Source organism: Equus quagga, chromosome 1 (genome assembly GCF_021613505.1).
Source record: "Equus quagga isolate Etosha38 chromosome 1, UCLA_HA_Equagga_1.0, whole genome shotgun sequence".
Taxonomy (NCBI): domain Eukaryota; kingdom Metazoa; phylum Chordata; class Mammalia; order Perissodactyla; family Equidae; genus Equus; species Equus quagga.
This window is the reverse complement of record NC_060267.1, coordinates 60,738,111-60,762,549: the sequence shown is the minus strand read 5'-3', so window position 1 is coordinate 60,762,549 and position 24,439 is coordinate 60,738,111. Positions and strand designations below refer to the sequence as shown.

Sequence of the window (24,439 nt, the reverse complement as noted above, 5' to 3'; positions counted from 1 at the left end):
ATTCAGAGAAAGATACTGCTGCGTTCTATCTATGAATGTGCATCACATTTTTCTGAATGAGAACCTTGCTTTAATTTTTAGTTAGCGGATGGTGTTTTTAACGATTTTTGTCTTTTACAGTTATAAAACCACATGCTACTGAATACATTCCCTCTTTTGAACAGCCCAGGGTTACTGCATACAAACTAGACTATAATTTCTAAGAGAGAATGAGATAATTTCCTCCCACTAGAGTCTTATAAGCTAGTCTGCCTATAGTGACCCAATTCTTGCTGTCCCATATTCTAGCCAAAATCTATTATCTTGCAAGAGAATACCAGCAAAGCATACCATATGGAATATATAAAGAGGGATATATAAATGCCAACCATGCTTTTCTCTTGTTTGGTAGAATTCCACCTTTGAAAAAGCTTTGATCTTTTACGTGTTATTTCTGCTGAACTGGCCAAGTAGACCCCAAATAGATACAACGTAATTATCTCAAAACTTTTCTCCTACCAAGTTGTGATATTATTCTCTTTTCTAGCCATCTGCCACAATTAAGGCTAATAACTGACCAAGTCAAACACCTGCCACATCCTAAATATAGACTAACCATTTCCTTACACTGAAGAAGCAGTTATTTCCGGTGTTGATCTTCAGAGGTACCAGGCAGTATGGGGTGAGAGGACTCAGCATGGCAGAGAAGAAACAGAGGGAAAGGGGCTAATCATAATGGGAATTAACTGACTGACAACAATCAAGGCTGAAACATGTAATTCAATCACCCATATACTAAAATCAAACTTTTCTTACAAGATACTCAGACCACTGCTATTTTTAAAAAGTTTATTAAGTTATCATAATGAAGTGAAAGGAAACTACAAATCAGAAAAAATTATTAATCTATTATTCATAACTTCAAAAACAATGTGATTTTACCTCAACGTCTTTGTCACTGATGAACCAGTTTACACCATCTTCTCCTACAAAACAAATAAAATTTTACTCAATTTTGACACCTTTAAAGCACTTATAGATGGACAAGAAATTATTCAATTTGTTGGTACTGAAATTAGACCCCAGGGTGTAGTGAGAACTGTGAATACCTTAACCTCTTACTTGAGTGACTCTGAACAAACAGCCTCTCTTAACCTCAGTTTCCTTACCTATGAAATGAGAATAATAGTATTTGCCCCATCTACCCAAAAAATACTGTGAGAATCAAATGAGATATGTGGAAATGCTTTCAAAATCAAACCAGAAACAAATATAAAAAAATCAGTGAAGGGACCAAAACCTTACAGCAGATGCAGGAAGAAATCTTACCTGAAGTTATCTGACTAAAGCAGAGCTTTCTGAGTCAGCTGCCACAGCCCCCCAGCCTTCCCCACCCAGAGGCCTCCCGTCAGGGAAGTGACTGGCCCTGGGTACCAGGACATTCCCAAGTACTGTGTAAATGAGAGCCTTCCGTGCCCTGTCCAAGCGGTGTCCCAGTCTTACCTTTGGCTATTTGTGAGCTACTCAGCACTGAGTGCTCCCACACTGTCTTTTTTCCTGGTCATCTCCCTATTGTCAGTTAAGTCACAGGCCCCACACCATTTAGACCTAAGTAGGCAGAGGAAAGGTTTTTCCTTCCAATATCAGTATTAACTGTGTCCACTAGATTCCCCTTGTAGTTGACTCTCATTATAACATTTAAAAAAATTGGACTTTGAATATACACAATCTCACAATTAGGGCTCGGATTTAGCACTGTATTTTATAATAGCAAAGATAGTGGAATAAAAGACCAAAAAAAGAGGCCAAATATCCAGAAGCCACTGGTTGATCTTAAAATAAAAATACAAAAACCTGGGGGAGTGGGCGTGGGAGAAATCCTACGTTTTTCTTTTTTATCAGCTGTTTTCTTCTCTTCACACTGCCCCTTTACAAACCTGCAAATGGCTGTTGTTCTTCTGGTCGACTCACGGCCGAGGAGGAAGGGACATATGACTACTGCAGAAGCTAAGATGTCAACAAAGAACTGAAAGATTTTTTTCTCCTTACAAAGCAAAGCTAAGATTTCCTCCCTCCTATCTACTCCTCTTCTCTATCTCAAAAACACAAATTGAGCTTGACTCTTTTCTTTGAAAAGAAATTTGAAGAGATAAGAAGTAATCTACATTTTCCCAGGCCTACCAGAAGTAAGTGTCTAGAGATTATTTTAAAATAAAATACTTTTACTAAGAAAACCAAGAGGCTGCTTTACAAAGCGACCAATCCAGAGGAGAGCAGGGATGACTAGTTCCTTTGTAAAATTTGGAGGCTGCATCCATCTACTGAGAGCAGAGAATACATGCAATAGCAGGAGCTCTATTCCTTCATCATCATCCACGCTATTCTTCTTTCACTCAAAGGATCCATCTAAGAGACATGCTTTGCTATAACTTTCAAAGCTGTCTTTTGTATCTCAACGTCCTTCATCATTAAAATTCAAAATGACCACTTAAAATCACTTTAATTATAAAACTAAACACATTATCCCTAAAAAAATGAAATCCAAAGCCAATGAAATGCAAAATGGCAACTGTTACCACCTCCAATCCCCAATAAATTTACACAGGAACAGAAAATTGTGAAAAAAGGGAAGGTTTGAGATAGGGAGGTTGACTCCATTTAGATTGTTTTAACACACCTGTGGAATTCAACAATATTCTAGATTACGTACTAACTCCTCCTCAACAAGCTACAGTATATTCTTACTGTAGAAAATTCATCAACAACTACACAAACTAAGTTTCAGTCACAGATGAAATCAGATTTCTCAAGTGGTAAATGAAGCAAAGACATCACCAGGAACACTATAAGCCAACTCTTGGCCCTATCCATGGTTCCAGCTTTGGTTCAACCCTGGTAACTCCTGCCCTTGCTCTTTTATCTATCCTGTTGCTTCTTAACTCCAAATCCCAACCTAATGAAAGCGTTGTCTAAGGGCTACGCATTTGAACTTCAACAAGCAGCCAGTTCCCTACTTTGTTAAATTCCTGTTATGGGACTTGGTAGAAACCTGGGTTCCAGTCTTAACGCTATCTCTTATTTGCTGTGTGGCACTGGGCAGGTTATTTACCCTCTCTGGGTCTGTATAATAATGGGTTGGCTTAAATGGTATCCATGGTACCTTCTAGCATTAAGTTTTTGTGATTCTATCAAATTTTCACTCATCATTGGGATCAAATTCATTGTCACTTATTCTACGTTACCTAAATCCTCCAGGCCTTTGCAACCAGCCCATGGTGTCTTGCTTTAAAGACAAGGAACATTCATCTTCCATGTGTTCACCACCCAATGGCATGGAATATAAAATGATATTGCCCTAAAGTGTAAATTTAGGACTGCCCTGAAGATGCCTAATATCAATCCTTAGCTGCTTTACAGCCTTGTCTTGCTAATATCTGGGACTGTCATTCTTTTCAGATATCAGAATTGTAATCACAGCAATAGCTGTTGACTCTTTCTGTGCGTTAAATCAAGTCAGTTTAACAAACATGTACTGAAAGGTTACAATGAGCAAAAGTATTATAGGATAAACAAAGATGCATAAGAGCTTATAACCTAGTAAAACACAAGGAGACAAACGAAAGAAGAGAGGACCAAATAAAATGCTCTGGTAAATTTAGAGGAAGAATAGACGTCTGAATTTAAGGGAGAAAGGGGAAAAAAGTCATAGAAGGCTGTGACATAAAGGAAATGTTATTGAGGTGTAATTTACATATTATAAAATATACCCATGTAAATAATACAATATGATACATTTTGACAAATGTACACACCTGTGTAACCACCACAAAAATCAAATGTAGAACATTTCCATCATCCCAAAATGTTACCTTGTGCATATCTGCAGTCAATCCTCCACTGCAGGCAACCACCGATTTGCTTTCTGTCACAACAGATTCGTTTTGCCTGTTCTAGGACCTCATATAAATAGAATCATATTTTATGTACCATTTTATTTCTGGCTTCCTTCACTCTGATTTGAGGGATTCCTCCCTGTCATTGGGCAGTAGTAGTTTGTTACTTTCTTATTGCTGAGCAGTATTGCATTGTATGGATATAACAATTTATTTACTGTTCATTTAGGGTGAACATTTAGGTTGTTTCCAGTTTTGGGCAATTATAGAATTCTCAGTCTTTTAAATCTTAGCCTTAGAATAGGTGTCAAGTAGCATTGCATTAGGATTTTAATGGGCTTTACTGTGATGAAAAACGATGTTGAGCATCTTTTCATGTAATTATTTGCCATTCACATACCTTCTTTTAAAAATTGTTTAAATTTTTGGCCTGTTTTTAAATTGGCCTATTTTTCTACTTTTGGGGGAGAGGGAAAGAGGGTTGTCTGTTTTATTTTTATTGAATTTTATGAGTTCTTTATATATTTTAGATACAAGTCTTATATTGGAGGTGATTTGCAAATATTTTCTTTCTGTGTGGCTTGCTTTTTCATTTATTTTTTAACAGTGTTATTAGAAGATCAAGTTTTAATAAATTTGACAATTTTTCCCTTTACAATTATTTTCTGTGCTCAAAGAAATTTGCTTACGCAAGGTTACAAGCATGTTCTATGTTTTCTTCTAAAACTCTACAGGTTTAGCTTTTTATTTTTATTACCCATTTTTCCCCATATGAATATCCAGTTGTCCCAGCACCATTTGTTGAAAAGATTATCCTTTCTTCATTAATTATCTTATCCTAGCAACTCTGTTGAAAATCAATTGACAACATACATGTGGGTCAATTTTTCTAAGTTCTATTATGTTACATTGAGCTATATGTCTATCATTACACTATATGGCAGTCTTTATTACTTAAACTTTATTTAGAAACCTTGAAATCATGTAGAGTAAACCAACTTTTTTGTTCTTTTTCAAGATTGCTTTCGCTATTCTAGACCCTTTTGATTTCTGCATAAATTTTAGAATAAACATCAATTTCTATTAAAAAGCCTTCTGGGATTTTATTGGTATTGTGTGACATCTATAAATCAGCTTGAGAAGATATTTTAACAATATCAAGTCTTCCAATACATGAATATGGTGTATCTCTTCATTTATTTTGGTCTTAATTTTTCTCAGTAGTATTTTATAGGTTTCAGTGACCAGGCCTTGCACCCACTTTATTAAACTTAGTACTAAACTTTAGTAAACTGAGTATTTCATGTTTCTTTTATCGCAAATGGTATCTTTATAATTCCATTTTTCAAGTTTTGGCTACAAGTTTATAGAAACACAATTGATTTTTGTTTACTCACCTTGCCTCCTTCACATCTGCTAAATTCACTCAGTTCTAGAGGCTTTTTGTAGATTCCTTCCAACTTTCTACATACACTGTGAATAAAGACAATTTTACCATCTTTCCAGTCTGTATGTCTTTTATTTTTTTCATATCTCATCGCATTATATAGAACCTCCAGTATGATACTAAATATAGGTGGTGACAGCAGATAATCCTTGCTTTATTCTCACTCTCAGGAGAAAAATATATTCAGTCTTTCACTATTAAGTATACTGTTTACTGTAGATTCTATATAACAGGTTGAGGAAATACCTTTTTATTCCTAGTTTGCTGAGTTTTTAATATAAATAGGTGCTGAATTTTATCAAATGCCTTTTCTTTATCAACTGAGATGGTCCCATGGTTCTTTCTCTCTCTTTCTGTTAATATGGTGAATTACAGTAATCCATTTTCAAATGTTAAACCAACCTTGTACTCTGGGATTAACCCCACTCAGTTAGGATGTAATATTCTTTATATTATAAATTCAATTTGCGAGTGTTTTATTAAGAATTTTTACATCTGTGTTAATGAAGGATATTGATTTATAGTTTTCTTTTTTTATAATGTCTTTGCCTCATTTTCATAATGGGGTGAAATTGGTCTTGTAAGAGTGGGAAGTGTTGGGAAAATCTGTATAGGACTGGTGTTATTTCTTCCTTAAATACCTGACAGAATTTGCCAGTTAAATCATCTAGGCTGGAGTTTTCCTTGTTTGTGGGCCAGGAATTTTACTTGTAGGAAGGTTTTAAAATAGTAATTCTATGTCTTAGTAGATATGGAGCCATTCACATTTTCTATTTCTTCTTGGGCCAGTTTTGGTAACTGTGACTTTCAAATAATTTGTCTATTAGTTCTAATTGTTGAAATTACGGGCATAAAGTTGTCCATAATAGTCTCTCATTCTTTTCCTTTGATTCATCTAATTTGTATTTAAGCACAACCAGTAAATTTTTTATCTCAAATATTGTATATTTTAGTTCTAGGAGTTCCATCTGGTTCTTGCTTTTTCTTTTTCTTTTGATTGAGGAAGATTGTCACTGAGCTAACATCTCTGTCAATCTTCCTCTTTTTCGTATGTAGGACACTGCCATGGCGTGGCTTGATGAGTGGGTGTGTAGGTCCGCGCCCAGGACTTGAATTCACAAACCCTGGGCTGCTGAAGTGGAGCGCATGAACTTAACCACTAGGTCACTGGGCCGACCCCTCCATCTGGTTCTTTTTTATATCTTCTATTTCTTTTCTTACTATAGTCATCTTTCCCTTTAAACCTCTGTACATTGATAATAGCTGTTTTAAAATCCTCTCCTGCTAATTTCACCATCTCTTGTCAGGAGGTCAATTCTAGTACCAGTTAACCCAATATGTCTGGAAGCAGAAGTCTTGTACAGGATTTTAACAGGTAGGGATGAAGGAAGACCCTAGTATAAAGGAAAGACACAAGCAACATAATGGAAGAAGTAAAAGAATACAGCAAACAATGCAGTGTGATCGGAAAAGGTGTGATATAATATCTTTACTAAGAATTTTCACAGACCTTTTCACATATAAAGAATATTGAGAATTAAAATAGTATTACTTATAAGAAGCTTTTTACCCGAAACACAAATGAAGACTTCATTAATATTAAGTCTATCTTTCCAACTAAGAAATCTCCCATGTCCTCTTTCAGTTTAACTTCGAAAGTCTTGACCTCCTATGGTGTGAGCTCTCCAAGGAACAGTGTCCTGCCACCAGAGTAGACTGAAGGCAGAGACAGCAATCCAGTATTACAAGGTACTCTGTTAACACTAGCCATGACCAGAATATTCCATCTCTATGAAATTATCTTCAAAACAAAGACGTGAACCCAAAAGAAAAGTGCACCTACAACCTTACATGTCTTACACATTTTCCTTTATTTCCGGAACTATTCTGCTATCTTTATCATACACACACATACTCTCTTTCCCTCTGTCTCTATTACTGCATGGCAATAAAGATAAACATCTTTCATATTTCTATGGTGATTCAGAGTCTATAAATTGTTTCAAATATACATTTTATCCTTAGAACAACCCTGAATATTATGGTTACATACGTATTCACTTTTTTATGTGTGTGCTTTCTACCAAAAATGGCAACTGGTGCTTTCTGTGAAATGTAGTGCTAATGTACCTATGTACCCACAGACTGCATTCAGCTTTCAAAGGATCTGAGGAAGAGTTTGGGCTACATTTCTTAGGAGCAAAGCCAGTTCACGCTCTGCTTCGGTTTCACTGAGTCTGCCTACATTATGGTGGGAAGGAATAGTTGAAGACCATTCCTTTGCTGAGAGAATAGCCACAGGGAATTGCAGAGGTGGTTCTCTCCATCTTTGAGATAATTTGACAGAAAGTAGAAGTTAGTAAAATGTATTTCCAAATATCACCAAAGACTACAGAAGGACTGAGTTCAGCACATCCACTTTGGTTGTTTGCAGTGCAGGGACCAGGGACTAAGCATAATCTTTTCCTGAGCCTAACACTCCATAGCTCCTTCTTAAAAGGAAGCCATAGATGCCTTACATTTTCTAGATATCCTAATTTCTAACATCTAAAATTGTAAATCTCATTAAGTTTCAGTGAAAAGGTATGTATTTATGATTTTTCTCAGCATACAATGGACTTGAATTTTATAATCAGCAAATCAAGTATAAAAACTTATTTTGCCACTACTTAAGAATGTGAATGCAACATTCCTCAAAGTGTAAAACGTTTTCATTTAATGTAGTGTTAAGTTAATTTTCAACACATATTTACTAAATATCTCTTATGTAAGACAGTGTGGGAGATAGAAAGATGACTAGGATGTGGTGCTTGCCCTCAAGGAGCTTACCAGTTAGCAAGTGCTATCTTTGGGGTAAAGAATCTAAAAGGTATTACTGTGTTAATAACCATGGTAATCTTATTTTTTAGAAATAGAGGGATAATTTGTAACACCAAGTTTTAAAAAGGAAGAAAAGGGCCAACCCTGGTGGCCTAGTGGTTAAGTTTGTCACGCTCTGCTTCGGTGGGCTGGGTTCAGTTTCTGGGTGTGGACCTACAGCACTCATCTGTCAGTGGCCATGCTGTGGTAGAGGCTCAAATACAAAAAAAAGAGGAAGATTGGCAGGGGATGGTAGCTCAGAGTGAATGTGGGCAGAAAAAAGGCAAGAAAAGTCCACTATTACTTGGGAAAATGGGTTATTTAACAAGAAATACTGAATTCTACCAATGAGCAATTCACTTATGATGATGACTGTATGACCAAAACAGCCCACCTTACAATTCTAAGCATGTAAGTCCATCAGCAACTGTTTTCTCACCAAATCAATCTGTGAGTCTACAGAAAGCTCACAGTTGGGGACTGGGAAAAAAACAGACAACAGGTGGTATAAACCTGCAGTCCTTGAGGCACGAGTTTGGGCCTTCTCAGTATCTATTCTCTCACTTGCAGTGGATAGCCAAGAATCTGACTCATGAGATGGCATTCTTCCACAACTCTAAAACACAGCGAAATGGTCAAGAGAACATAAAGAAGACAGATAAAAGCAGAGAAGGTGGTGAATAACTTGAAGTTAAATAACTTGGCAGTTACAGCATGAAAGACAAATAAGCAATATTACATTTCTAAATTTATTGCCCACATTCCCTTTTTATACATCTATTTCAAACTAAAAGGTTGTACTGTTTGTAATTTAACTCTCCCAGTGTACTTCTGCTCATTTTATTCCCTTGATCTCCAACACTGTCTCTCTCTTTGCCCAATTTTCCCACCTAAACCACTCCAATTTCCAGGATTACAAATCCTGAATGTCCTTTAAGGCTCAGCTCCTCACAGCCAATGCATATGGGTAATATTCAGTACTTTTCTCACTTAACCTCTGTGAGCATTTACAATTCTCTCGGCTGATATAACAAAATACTTTCCTGGTTCTTGTCCCCCTTCAGTTTCCTCTTCCTTCACTGATTACTTGCTATGCTCCATTCTTTGCCCTCCTTCCCCTCACCTTACATTCTTTGTCCCAGTTTATGTCATATATGCCCATGGAGGGAACTACCAAATCTGTATCTCTAGGCCAGATCTTTTCTTGAGCTCCTGATATCCGGGACATCTGCATTAGACGTCTCATAGGTAACTCGAACTCATAATCACTAAAAATGAATTCTTCATTTTCTCCTATTCCTTGTGATACTCTTTTAAAAACAAACAACCCTACTTTTCCTCCTTGTATCTTCTCTCTCAATAACTTGTACCATAGTCTATTTTCCAAATAAAAAACCTCAACTCTTCCCTCTCATCTTTCACCAAATCCCGTAAATTCTCTATCCATAATAGCCTCAATGCCATTACGCTTGTCCAGAGACACTTAATTTCTCACCTAGATTATTAAAATAAGTTATGACTATCTCTAGTGCCACAACTCATTTTTTATTCTACTGTTATTGGAATAATGTTTCTTCCTTTCTTTTTTATATAAGGGATTTTTTTTATTGAGGTATAATTGACATACAAGATGATATTAGTTGCAGGTGTACAACATAATGACTCAATATTTGTATATATTGCAAATGGAATAATGTTTCTAAAATGGAAATGTGAGTACACTCTGCCCTGAATGGTTCCTCAATGTCTACAGGATAAATGTAAAACTCCTTTGTATGCCACCCAACACCTTCCATGATTTGGCCCTTACCTATTTCTCTGGCTTCATCTTCCTGATCCCAACGCTCTAGCTATGCCTAATAATTTCCCCAATGTGTCCTGCTGTTCTCTTCAACTATGCATATATTCTCTGGAACATGCCACTCCCAACTTCATCCATTTGGAGCTGGGACTTGGTCTTCAAGCCCCTAACCATGTTTTACCTTCTCCATTGAAGCCTTCCCTGACAACCCTTCAATAAGCTGACATGATCACTCTCAACTTTGTAACATCCTGGACTTTAACCATGTCATTTCTATCTTTGTATCTTCCAAACACAAAGGCATGGTTGCTTAGTTATCATAGGTACTCATGTTTACTGAATGAATTACTTAAACAACATTTCCTCTTTTGATTTGGCTCTGATAGAAGTATTTTCTCCCTCACGCATAGTTTAAAAGCACCTAATTTGTATTTCTTAGTATTGAGCTCTTCTAAACTTTGTACTAAGAGCTATATTAATAAATATTTTATTTCCCTCTCTATATCATATGTTCTTTATGGACTGAGACCACATCTGTTTTATCTATCCATCCAGTTAACAACACACATTTTGCATACTTTGAATTACATTAGAAAAAAATTTAAAAGAATAAAGGAAAAAAGAAAAAAAAGGAAACATTCATATGCACACTTGTGTGAGTAAACACTGTTCTGAACTGGGGTAGGTAAGCCAATAGATAATTTCATGGATTGTCACTGTATATGTAAAAAGTTCAACAAAATAATTCTCTATGGCTAAGAAAAAAACTTGAAATTTCTGTAGTAAACAACTCTAGGAACTAAAAAAGAACGTAAAAAAATCGCTGTTATTGAATAAAATCAGTTGGCAGACACAGGATCCATATGAAATATAATTGGACATTTATAGATAATCGGGCATTTATAGATAATCATGCCTGTACCCAGCCAGCGTTTATGGGTTAAAGATCACAAAGATAAAGCTGCCAGATATTTATGCCATATCCTTTCCTGAGCCTAACTTCACTCAACCAGATGTCCCCCTGAGATCTTCTCACTTCTAATAAGCAACTGAACCAGCCACAAATGAAGCTACTATTCCCAACTTCATCAGCAACATCTGTTATTTCAACGGAAACTTTTGAAATACGCACAATGCCACATGCAAATCTCCTGAGGGTTGAGCCACTTTATTCACTTGCATTCTTCTCAAATTGCTCCGTATTTCTGTCTTGGTTTTCTCTTATTTATACTTTTCCATTTAACGTTGGTCACAAAACCATTTTAGTCATTAGTCATTAAAATTTAGCACCGTATAACTGGCAATAGTTTAAATAAAACAAATTTTAACAGAAGAATTTGCAAGTTAGGCATCAAATTGTTCATCTTATTTTAAATCATATTAACTTTACCAGAAACAATTTATATTTTTAAAAGTGTCTAAACGATAAATGGGGATTTAGCTTTTCTTTTTTTAGAGGTAGGGGAGGAAGAAGAAAGAGGAAATAAATACAGGTGCTTAGCACAGGGTTTTATCGAGCTCTTGCAAAGTTATCAGTCATATAAAGGCTTTTGTGTATCCCCAAAGAGATGGATGCACACACAGACACACCGACGCACACAAAGACACACAGACACACACACACTCACACAGTTCTCGCTCATCCTCCATCCAAAGGATTTAGTCAATGAACCACCTGGTTAAGAAATATTTATTTAGAAATAGAAGACTCCTCATATTATACTAAGTAACAAAAACAGAAAGGGAAAAATTATCAACAGAACCAATCAATACAATGGGATTATGGGAGTCATTTTTTCTTCTTTTAAAGATAACTACTACTGCCTCTTCCCCACTTGCATCCTCCCCTCCAAAAGGCAAAGAGAAAAAGGTATCATATGCACATTTGAAATATTTGTAAAATGACAAGATAATATATAAAACACATTTAAAATCAAGAGGGTACTTTAAAAAAGATGTAGGTTTCTAGAGAAAATTTAAAGGCTATATAAATTTGTTATCTACCTGCTGGTAAAAATATAACACCAGTCTGGAAGCTATATTCTTTCAGTTATCCTTCTCCTATCTAACACTTCCTGTCTCCTTCCTGAACCCTTTTCTTCTCCTTTACCTCTCAGTAACTGTGTGTGAGCCCACGCATCTTCCTCAATGTCTGGTTCTCTGTTCACTCTCTGCTTGGTGAAACAAGTCATTCCAAAACAATTTGCTTTTATTATTTTGGGGGGTCATATTTTCTTCACAGCTCTCTCCAGATCTTACGACCAGATATGTCCAGGCTTACATTTATAATTGCCTACAGGATATATCACAAATGTTTATATTACCGTCATTTCAAACCTAACACATGCAAAGCAAAACTCATCTTGACAATCCCACTTGAAACTGGCTCAAACACTTTCTTCTCTGCTGTTATTAATGGCTTAAAATGCAGGTTTATTGTTATCTTAATCCAATGCTTCACCCCCATTATCGAATCAGGCCAGGTCTTAAAATCGCCCAGCATATTCCTTTAAAACATCTTTCCAAGCCAATGCTTCGGTTTCCTTCCAGTCATCACCCTTTGTTCATCACCTCAGTGCTAGGATTGCTGGGGCGCCCTGTGCCTTCAACTTCATGTGATACACACCAGCTAGATTTTCTCTTTAAATTCACAATTTAATACTTTAGTATTAATTTTAAAACCATGTGCATGTATTACTTTGACCAAAAAAACTAATACTACTAAAAAAAGCATCAGAAGAAAATAGCAGTTCTCTCCTCCCTACTCCAGCTCCTATTCCCCAGAGGCAACCACTTTCAACTCTTTACCTATTTCTTTTGCTATTTATCTGCATACTTCTAAACAATGTTCATTCTGCTATTTATGGATTTATTTATCTTTAAACATTAACATCTAAATTTCTAATAAAGTAAAAGAGGATTTACTTTTCTTATAACATCCTATCTGAATTTCTCCTTTCTTCTTTCCTCTTTCTTCTCCCTCCATCTCTGTTCTCAAGTTAATATTCAATTTATGATTATACAGTAGTATATTGTTTTTCTTCTTATACAACTCTTTAACTTTCCTGTATTTAATACCTGTCTAGTGGTTTCATTTCCTCAGCCTGAAAAGTCTACTATTACCGTGCCAGCCACTAGCACCTCCTCTCTCTAAAAAGCCAAGCTTTAATCTTCTGCATATCTCTAGTATTAGGGCAGTGTCTGTTCATTATATGCCTAGTGCATTATACTGGGAAAAACAGTCATCACCATTAATCCTCTGGGCCCAATGGACCCGTTTAATAACTTAAGTCATTTCACAAATAATTTACCGAAAAATAAAGAGATAATGAAAAACAATTTTCTTAGAAATCTTAAGAATCAGGGCAAATCCAAATTTTTATTTCATATTTTCCTGTTTTTTAGCTAAATATACCTGAAATGGACAACATTCTGGATTATAATTAACTGCTCATCAATTATCATGCATGAACTTGGAACACACCCTTTTTGTAAATACTTACACCAATTTTCAAATGCATCTCTTCTTTGCTCCATAATTGCAAAACATTTTCACTTTTAGATTTATAAACACCAATTAGAATGATCAACCCATTAACTTTTTTTCACTTCTATATCATCTATTTCCTTCTAATTGCCCCTCCATACACAGGGCGATACGCCTTCAGCATTTGTCTACTTGAAACAGAACATATTAAGTAAATTTTGTTACACAAATATCATAAAATATGAAAGATACAGTCCCACGTCCTTTATCAAAGCAGGATAGTACAGCAGGCATTGTCATAAAATACTGAATGACAAAGAACTTCCTGTAGAATGACTAACTAGACGAAAAATTCTATTTCCGTTTCGTACTTAGAAATATATTGTTCATTCATCAATTCTTGAGTTTGAGAAAATTCATCTATGATATCCTCTGAAAAATCATAGTCTGAGACTTCATTTAAAAGACCAGGTTCACCACATCATTAAAGTCTAGGTACTACTACATGTCTCTTTGCATTCATGTTCTGATTCATCTAGTAATTGTGAAATGTCTTCTTCTGTCAATTTTCTATTTGCCATTTGGGGCAGAAAATGTAAAATTCTGAATTCCCAAACTTTGTTTAATGAAAGCTAAAAAAAAGATGATGTCTCCAGACTTCTTTTACACATTCTTCAAAGATAATGCAATATTTTGGGCAACACAATAAGAAAACTAAAGGATGATGCAACAGAGAAGACATTTCACTATTACATCATCCTTCTAGGCAATTCTATCATTTTTTCCGTTTTCCTATTAGTTTAGTCTTTTTTAGCATAGTTGAGAATAATTGATAAGCACTGATAAAATTATTCCTAGGATGATGAAATAGTAAAATGTTTCAAGATATAACAAAAATAAGATCACCAGAATCCCATGATGTATCTTAGATTTATAAAAGGATCCAATGGACTCATATGGTAATTCTGAGATACAATGAGTTTTATTCTATTAAGAAAAGTTAATTTTTTCTCTGTTCTTTGGAAAACCTCTAGGAAAGAATAAAAGCCATGAAATATAAATTTTTAGAAATGCTCAAAAAAAAAACACCTCAAACTAAAATTGGGCCTAAGGAACCTGATGGTACTGAGAGTTAAACTAAACATCATGATTATTCTCAACTCTAACCATTCATTCATTCAACAAATATTTACTGAGCTACTGCCATATTCTAGGCACCATTCTAGGTCCTTGGGATGTATCAGTGAACAAAATAGAGATTGCTGCCCTCATAGAACTTACATTCTAGCGGCGGAGAGAGACAATAAACAACACATACAATAAGTAAGTAAATGATATATGCCATCAGCAATAAGTGCTTTGGAAAAAAGAAAAAGTAGAGCAGGGTAATGGGAATTGGTAGTGTTGGGTATAAGTTACAATTTTACATAGGGTGGATAGAGTAGACCTCATTGATATTTAAGCAAAAACTTAAACAAGATCAGAGAATTAGCCATGCACTTCTGGGGTAAGAGCATTCCAAGGAGTAGGAACAGCCAAAGCAAAGTCCTTACAGCAAGAATATTCCTGTGTGTTTGATGAAGAGCAAGGGGCCAGGGTGGTTGGGGCAGAGTAAATGAGGGGGAAGTGAGGTCAAAGTACAGGGGTGCCAGTTTATGAAGGGCCTTGTAGGCCTTAAAAGGAGTGATCTGATTTGACCGACAATTTCAAGAATCACTCTCTTGAGAATAAAAACGGAGGGGAGGGGCATGTATAGAAGCAGGGAGACCAGTCTGGTAGCTACTTCAATAATTCGGTCAACAAATGACAACACCTTTGACCAGGATGGTACTGGATATTAGTCTTAAGTTTAGAAGACAGATCTGAACTGGAAATATAAAATTTGCCAATTGTAGCACGGAGATGGTATTTAGAATGGGACTGGGTGACAGCACCAAGAGATTGAGTGTAGAGAAAGAAGAGAAGAGGAGCAAGAACTTAGAAGGAGTAAGAAGTGAGGTAGGAGGAAACCTGTTGGGAAGAAGGGCAAGTATCTCGTAAACCAACGAAAGAAAATGTATCAAAGAAGAGGTGATACCAGTTATAAGGAAGGTCAGGGTAAGATAAAGGCTGAGAACTGACTCTTGTATTTATTAGCAAAGTCACTGGTGATCCTGAAAAGAGAAACTTGGATTAAGTGATAAGGCAAAAACTTGACTGAACAGAAAAGAAATGGAGAGAAACTGGAGGCTGTAAATATAGACAATTGTTTGAATAGTCTGACCACAAAAGAAATATTCATGTATAATTGGTACTCTACTACATTAAAACTTGTACCTTCTAATATTGTACCAGATGACTCAATATGTAGGCGAGTATTTGGATATCACATGGAAAACAAGCTCCATAAGCTACTCAAGTTTCAGTTTACCTCCAGAAAGATTACTGGTAAAATTGTCTTTAAATCCAAACCATAAATATTTACCAATGTACCAATGATAACTATTACTCAAAGGTGAGGTTGCTAGAGAGCAAGCAAGAAGTTATGGGGGATTTTTCAATTTAAAGGAGAATAAATTTTTAAAAACTCATCCTAGTTGATAGAATACTTTTGTACAAATGCTCATGTTGATTTCTGAGGAAACTTATGTTAATGTGCAACACCTTCAGACAAAGAAAATATGCATAATACACAAAGAATGTTCCTTTTCAAATCCCCACTAACAGACCCTTCCAGAGGAAAAAAATCAAAATTGTTTTTAAGAATGAAGAACATGAGAACAGCTAATATATATATGAAGAGCTTATTCTGTGCTAGGTACTATGTCAAACACTTTACATATTTTTCTAATTTAACTCTCATAATCTTAAAGAGGCAGGTATTATTACTTTCATTTCACAGATGAAAAAGGTAAGCTTTATGTGGATTTTTAAATAATTTGTTTAATGCCATAAAGCTCGTAAGTGACAAAGTGGAGGCTCACTCCCAAACCATGTTCTTAACCAATATGCTATTACTGGTTAAGAAGCTCTTACTTCTGTTTACACAGCAGCAACTCGTGTATTTGATCAATTCATACTTTGCTCAACTAGCAGGGTAAATCCAATTTTGGTTTTTAAAAAGTACCACCCCCAAAGAACAACATCGTCCTTTATAGGCCATATAAAATACTTGAGCAGATCCACTCCTTAAAATCCTGCTCTTGACGTACAATGCTACAACCTATTTGCAGTAGGATCAAATAGTGAAAAATAACAAGAAAGGAAGGAGAAAAGACAAGGAAGAGACAAGAATGAAAGAGGTAAGAAAAAGTCAGGAAAAAGCAGAAGAAAAAGTGAAAGAGAAAAAGGATTTTTTTCCCTAGCTTTACTGAGATATGACTGACAAATAAAAGAGAAATGATTTTTAAAATACCATCTCGGGGTAAAAGAGAGGTAGTTTATTGTGCAAGTAAACACTAGATAAGAATTGAGACCTAGAGGTTCTTCCAAAACATACTGAATAATTTTGTACTAACCATTTTCTCTCTCTACACTTCAATTTCTCACTTGTGAGCATGAATCTAGCCCTACATGATCTTTAAGATAAATTCCTACTTTTTTCCCCCAGGAACCAACTCAAAAGGCACCAGCTTCTTCAAAGTCCCCAGAGAGAAACCACTCCATATTATTCTCTCTATAAATTCCAGTGTTTTACAGACTCTCTGTAAGTTTCCATCCACACTAAAGAGAAGGCTATATCTAAGAAACTTTTGATAACAAAAAGCTTCAAATAACAAAGGAAGTTTTTTTTTATTAAGTCCTAAATTTGTAAATAGAAATATGAATTAGCAATACGTGAAATATTTGTTAGAAACGTAAACAGTTCATGTCCCCTGGGAATACATACTAACCTCTCCCTCAGAAAAAGACTGTGACTATTTATAATCCCCATGCAGTAGGCACTATTGAGGCCTACCAGCAGGGTTAAAGCTGAATTTTCAACAAGGCTCACAAGTCCTGAGGTTAAATACACATGAATTAAGGATGTTTAATCCAACTCAAGATACCATCTTTTCATATTTAAAGCAGCTTCCCTTAAACAGGAAAAATACAAAATACATGAGCTGCCCCTGAGAGCAAAGCTCCTGCAGAGGTAATAGAAAGGTCCGTTTTTTTTAACCATTTAAATTCATACTGTGTTTACTCTCATTTCCAATACATATAATATGTTGTGCTAAAACCAGAATACTTTTATGGAGCAAAAAAGCTGTAAAAGCAAAATAATTTAGCAAATTAGGAAATTTAACAAACACCATTGCTTAAATATAATTAGGACTAGCCACATAAAATGAGAGAAAGGTATAGGTTTTCTTGGGTGTGTGTACAAACACACATAAATCTGTATACACACAGAGAAATAAAACAGTTAAACAGTTTCTACCTGTTTTTGTGTACTCCCTTTCAGATATTGTTCCCCTAGAGTCTTGGCCTCTGTTGCTGTCTAACTTGAATTCACAAAACTCAATGGCTCGTGGTTTTCAAAGCTTAGGGCTACGTTTGCAGAACAAAGTCGCTTTCTCTCTCTCTCTTTTTTTTTGGTGAGTACAAGTATGGGGACCACAGGAACAGTTAAATTCATGGCATGGCTGGTCTACCACACAGTCGGGGGAATTCTTTAAATAGAGCCTGTCACTCTCTTGGCCCATCAATGGGATTTCCTTCTCAAACTGCTGATTCGTTCAGGTACACAACAGAGGAAATTTCAGTTAACCTTTGTTTCACCCCAGGGAAAAATCTGTCTGAAAGTATAAAATGAATAGATTAAAAAAAAGAAAATAAGCAGCTCAGCCACAGGGCCATTCTCCCAGTGTTCACTGCAGCTTAAGTTAAACAGTAGAAAGGAACAGCGGAATGTTTCCTTCCCAATGGAAAATTCAAGCACAATATAGAGCTTGAGAGTCTAGTAGGTCACAGTTTATTTTGATGACTAAACCAACCCAACTGTCCTTTCTGTTTAATAAACTTGAAAATTCCCCTTCTGATAATTTTATGATTCAGAAGTGTTTTTGTCTAATATCACCATTACTCCTATAATCCGACTAAGGTGACAAAATTGCATCCTCAATCTTCTTGAAAAAAAGCAACTCTCAGGAATATTTTCAAATCAAAGCAAGACATTAAATTAAAGTAGTATTGAGGAGAGGGGAAAAGGAGGGATAGAATAAATCAGAGCCCTGTGAAATTCTCCCTGATACTCATTTTAAAATAAAAATTCACGTCAGGAAGGACAAAAGAAGGAGCCCAGTTTTCCACTATAAAGTTCTCTGGTTTCAAACAATGGGGGCATTTGGAGAGGCTACAGTTAGATCCAGACAAGTGATATCTTGGGGTAGGGAGTAAAAACCAGGAAAACAATTTAATATTTGTTTTCCTCTGAAACTAAGGTAATGTAAATTATACATTTCTTTTTTTTTTTAGAATGATGAAGACAAATTTTAGTATACGGTGGATACACATTGGCTACCTAGCCTGTACTTCTCCCAAGTGTTTTCTGAGCCCTAGGAAACAGAAAAAGCATTGCGCTATCTACGATTCCTATATATTGACTGCAAGCAGCTAGGGCAGCTCTTAAAATCAATACCAAGAGGCATTTTGCCTTTGGGACCAATGACACTTTCCTAAGAGAAAAAAGAATTCAAGGCCTTCTTGCTTAAATCTTCTTACCAACTTTTCCTCAAAAACTTTTTTGGTGGTAAAATACACAGATTATAATCTTTACCACTGTAACTATCTTTAAGTGTACAGTTCAGTGGCATTATGTAACATACTATTGTGCGACCATCACCATGATCTCCAGAACTTTTTTCATCTTGCAAAGCCAAACTCTATACCCATTAAAGAATATTTTACCAACTTTTGATGCAGAACTTGGAAAGTCTATTCTTGTTCTACCGACAAGGTCTCAAAGTCCTAAGAGCGGAGCTGACGCTGACAGTATCATACTTTATTCTGAAGAGACTGCACGCTTATCAGATAGCTTGCTCAGAGGCTTAAGACAGAGGAGAGGCTTGAAAGTTGGAACCATGTCATCTTAAGAACCATACACCAGAATAGGGACAAAGTGCATGTGTTCATTAAAAAGTAAGACTTTAAATGAAGAATATTAATGAACATTTACCTGTATGTGCATATATTTTTTTAAACATTTTATTTTTTTCCTTTTTCTCCCCAAAGCCCCCCGGTACATAGTTGTATGTTCTTCGTTGTGGGTCCTTCTAGTTGTGGCATGTGGGACGCTGCCTCAGCGTGGTTTGATGAGCGGTGCCATGTCTGCGCCCAGGATTCCAACCAACGAAACACTGGGCCGCCTGCAGCAGAGCGCGCAAACTTAACCACTCGGCCACGGGGGCAGCCCCTGTATGTGCATATTTTAATAACCAAAGGAGGTCATAATTCAGCTGTTTTGTGGTAGAGCTCCCTACGCATCCTTAGTCTAGGAAATGGAACCTGCCAGGTACGTAGGTTATCAGGACCTGAGAGAAACCATTACTAAATCGAGATGTGCTGAAGTTAGGGTTTACATTCAAGCTTAAATATTTCCATCCCTTAGCAAATTCTGGTCCTCAAAAGTATTTCCACAGCGCAAAACAGCGTAAAACAAAGTACGCCTTTCAAAATGAGACTAAGTGAAATTACCTGTGGTAAAAGACGTATTTAAAGACCTGGGGAATATTTTCTGAAAATCTGTTTTCTGTACCAGCTTGACATCACACCCAAAGTCAAGATAGCTCCCTCTCCCATCTCTATATATTTAACTGATTCTAGTTACTGTCCTCTCTATTTCTTGTTGGTAGGACAAGGCTTCTAAAGGGAAATCCTCTGAAATGAACCCTTAAAAAACACTGAAAACAAAGATAAAATAACATAAAAAGAATTATTATAAGAAACACCAAGACAAAAAGTATGTGGGTTAAAACTGGCAGGAACCAAAACAAGACAGTTACAGTGAGAGAAGATTCCAAAACCATCCATAGAGAAGATCAAATGAATAAGAGACCTATATACAGAAGTAACAACACTTTGAGCAGTCTGGATCATAAAGTCTAAACAAATGTGATAAAAATTCAAGACAGAAGTCAAAATAGATTCCCAAGCCAGGGGTGGGAAGGAATTAAAGCAGGATGAGATGGAGGCAGTTGATGGCGGCAGTGGTGAAGGGTGGTAGCGTACACAAAGAACTCAGCAAAAGGTAAACCCCAAGGGCCTCTTCCAAATATTCCACCGAGACCATAAACACCTATGCTAAGTTCTTAGATAAAAACAGGAACATTAAATGCTCATCCCATCCCCCTAAAAGGAAAGAGATAAAGAGGTTACAAATAAAATGTTTTATAACTCATACTTTATTCTAAATATGGGAGAAGAGAAAAATTTGAGAAAACCTATGCAAAACTAAGAGAAAGGAATTTCACCTTTTGTTCTCTCTTTATAATAAAATTGTGAAAACCAAGAGATGCTAGATAACCAATTGCAGCAATTAGTTAACCAAGTAGTAATAAAACAAAATTTAAAAATACTTTATTTGGAGATTTTTCAGATATCTCAGTTTTTGATTTCTAATTTAATTTTATTGTTATCAGAGAATATACTATGTAAGATTTCAATCTTTTGAAGTTTATTGAAGCTTATTTCATGGTCCAGCATATGGTCTATCTTGTTGAAAGTTCCATGTATGCTGGAAGAGAATGCATATTCTACAATTACTGGGTTTTGTGTTCTATAAAAGCCAATTAGGTCAAGGTGGGTGACAGTATTATTCTGACATTCTATGTCCTTACTGATATTTTTGATATAGCATTTCTATCAATTACTGAGAAAGGGGTATATATTACAATATTCAATTATGATTGTGGTCATCTCTATTTTTTCTTTTAATCCTGTCAAGTTTTACTTTATCTCTTTTGAAGGTCTGCTTGATTCTTGTGAGCCTTTCTTGATGACTTGATCTTTTAGTCTTTCTGAAATGTCCTTGTTTATCTCTGCTACTACTCTGTCTACTTAGCTGATATTAATACAGCCACTCCAATTTTCACATGCTTACTCTTAGCATGTTATCTTTTTCCAGCCTTTTATTTAGAAAATTCTTCTCATCTCGGGTTTTAATCAACTTGTCTATGCGTCTCTTGAATATGTACAATTATATCTTTCACTAAATTTGGGGAGTTCTCATTATCTCTTTAAATATATTTTCTGTCCATTTTCTTTCTCCTTTCCTTCTGGGACTCAAATTACATTATTAGGTCTTTTAAAATTGTTCAATGGATCACTGAGGTTCTGCTCTTTCAAATTTATTTTCAGAATATTTTTTCCCTGTTTTTCAGATCGGATAATTTTGGTCTTCAAGTTCACTGATATTTCCAATCTGCTATTAAGCTCATCCAGTTAACTTCTATTTCAGATATTATATTTTTCAGTTCTAGAATTTTCATTTAGTTCTCTTTTATAGTTTTATTCCTCCACTGAGATTTCATGTCTGTTATTTTGTTATATGCATGAGCATAGTCAAAGTAACTGCTTTAAAATCCTTGTCTGATAATTCTAACATCTGGGTCATCCCAGAGTGAGTGTTGATTGCCTTTCCTTGAGTATGCAGCAAATTTTCCAGTTTCTTCATGTGTCCAGTAATTTTGGATTGTATCCTGAACCTTATGAATGGTACCTTGGAGACTAAGGATCCTGTTATGTTCCATTAAAGAGTGTGATGTTTTGTTCAAAGATCAAAAATTTGGCAAATATTTATATGCATAATTTGGGCTTCCACCTCTGTGAATTCTACCTTTACTTTCCAGTGGTTGTGGTAGCCTCTCTTAGGATTTCCAAAGCCAGTAAGACTGGGAAATTTTTGCAAGTTTTAGCTATCCCCCGATGATGTACCAATTAGTGACTGCCCTCAGGCAAAGAGCCATAAAAACAGGAAACTCATCCAATGCTGTTCTTTTATTCCATGCGTTGACTCTCCATCAGATTCTGTCTCTTTTGGTTAGTCTCCAATATCTTCAGATATTTTATGTTTCCTTCAGATACTTTATGTTTTTAAGTATTATTGTATGCTTTAAAGTAATGTGTATGTGTATATAAACTTAATATACTAACATTTATAGTATAGTATTTTGTCCAGAGTATAATTATCTGTAGGAAGGTTGGTCCATTATGAACAATTCTGCCATTACTAGAAGCAGAACTCTGCAGTTGCTTTTTTAGCATGGTGTTATAATCTTTAAAAAAAAAATCTTCTTCCACTCTTCTTTCTGAGCTCCATTCAGGCAGATTGAGTCTAATACTATTTACTATATGTTCTGTCCCTTTCATCTAGCATAGGGCTTGATACATAATAAGAGGTTTCCCTAAATATTTGCTGAATGAATGAATAAATAATGGAATAGGGCAAAATGAAAATCATCAGTAAGCATCAGAAAGTTCCAAGGAGACGGAAGGTACTTTGGGTTAGAGTGATGAGCAGTTTATCATTTAAGAACCTTGCTTTCTTCTGGGAGGCAAAGAGATCTACCCTTAGTTTCAAAATATAGTGCATTATGTATAGGGTTTAGATTGTTTTTAACTATAGCTTCTCATTTTCTGGATAAGAAACTCTAGTCATGAGTTTTATTATTCAAGGGTCCCATATTGAGTATAAATCCTTTTCATCAGAGAAAATGTTACATTTTAGTTCTCTGGGCAAATTAATTATGATTTACTATTTTAGGCCACCTTCTAAATTCCTGGGATAATTGTAAGAGATTCTAATTTCCAAAACATTCATTTGCAAATAGCTCATGAATACTACCCAATTTCCCAAAAGATGGTATGAAAATGAGGACCCTAAATGATGGGAAGGCAATTAACATCTATTGAGGGACTGCTAGGTGAAAAGCTCTATAATAAGTACTTTATCTCATTTAACCTTCTCACTTACACTATGACATGGATATTATTACCAACTACTTATAGATAAGTAAACTAAAGCTCAAAGCTGGCCAAGTTCCCACAGTAGGTAAGTGGCAGAGCATGAATTAAAATTAGATAATTTTTGACTACATTGAAATCAAGCACTTTTGTCCATCAAAAAACAAAACAAAACATCCTATTAAGAGACTGAAAAGGCAAGCCACAGAGTGGGAGGAGATATTTGCCCAACATATAAAGCATTCATACCCAGAAGATAAATAAACCCCTACAAGTTATTAAGACAAACAAATAGAAAAACTAGCAAAGGACGTAAAATAGGCCCTTCACAAAAGAGGATATCTAAATGACCAATAAACATGAGACATGAAAGGTACTGGACTTCATTTAGTCATCAGGCAAATACATATTAAAGCTACAATAAAATACTACTAGTCACCTACCAAAATAGATAGAATTAAGAACACTAACAATATCAAGTGTTGGCAAGGATGTGGACAACGGGAACTCTCATACACTGCTGGTTAGAATGTAAATCAGTGCAACCACCTTGGAAGAAGATTTTCTTATTATCTACTAAAGTGGAGAATACAAATACCACAGACAAAGCAATTCCAATTCTAGGTATATACCTGAAAGAAATGCAAAACATGCACATTAATAGAATGGATAAACTCTGGTATATTCACACAATGAAATATCCTACATCAATTAAAAAAAACCCAGGGGGCCGGCCTGGTGGCACAGTGGTTAAGGTCATACATTCCGCTTCTCGGCGACCAGGGGTTTACTGATTGGGATCCCAGGTGCGGACATGGCACCGCTTGGCAAATGCCAAGCTGTGGTAGGCGCCCCACGTATGGAGGAAGATGGGCTGGATGTTACATCAGGGCCAGTCTTCCTCAGCAAAAAGAGGAGGATTGGTGGTAGTTAGCTCAGGGCTAATCTTCCACAAAAAAAAAACAGGGGCCAGCCCGGTGGCGCAGTGGTTAAGTTCGCATGTTCTGCTTCTCGGCGGCCTGGGGTGTGCTGGTTCGGATCTCGGGTGC

General features: G+C 35.9%; 1 protein-coding gene across 5 annotated transcripts in view; it reads right to left on the bottom strand.

Annotated features, from left to right (window-relative positions):
* The window catches only part of ZCCHC7 (zinc finger CCHC-type containing 7), a 227,128-nt gene that overhangs the window by 50,761 nt on the left and 151,928 nt on the right, over positions 1-24,439 (bottom strand). For all 5 annotated transcript variants that reach the window (XM_046679705.1, XM_046679695.1, XM_046679732.1 and 2 more), the window contains exon 3: positions 922-965. In XM_046679705.1, the coding sequence (XP_046535661.1) occupies positions 922-965 (44 nt within the window). The remainder of the gene's footprint in view (positions 1-921; positions 966-24,439) is intronic.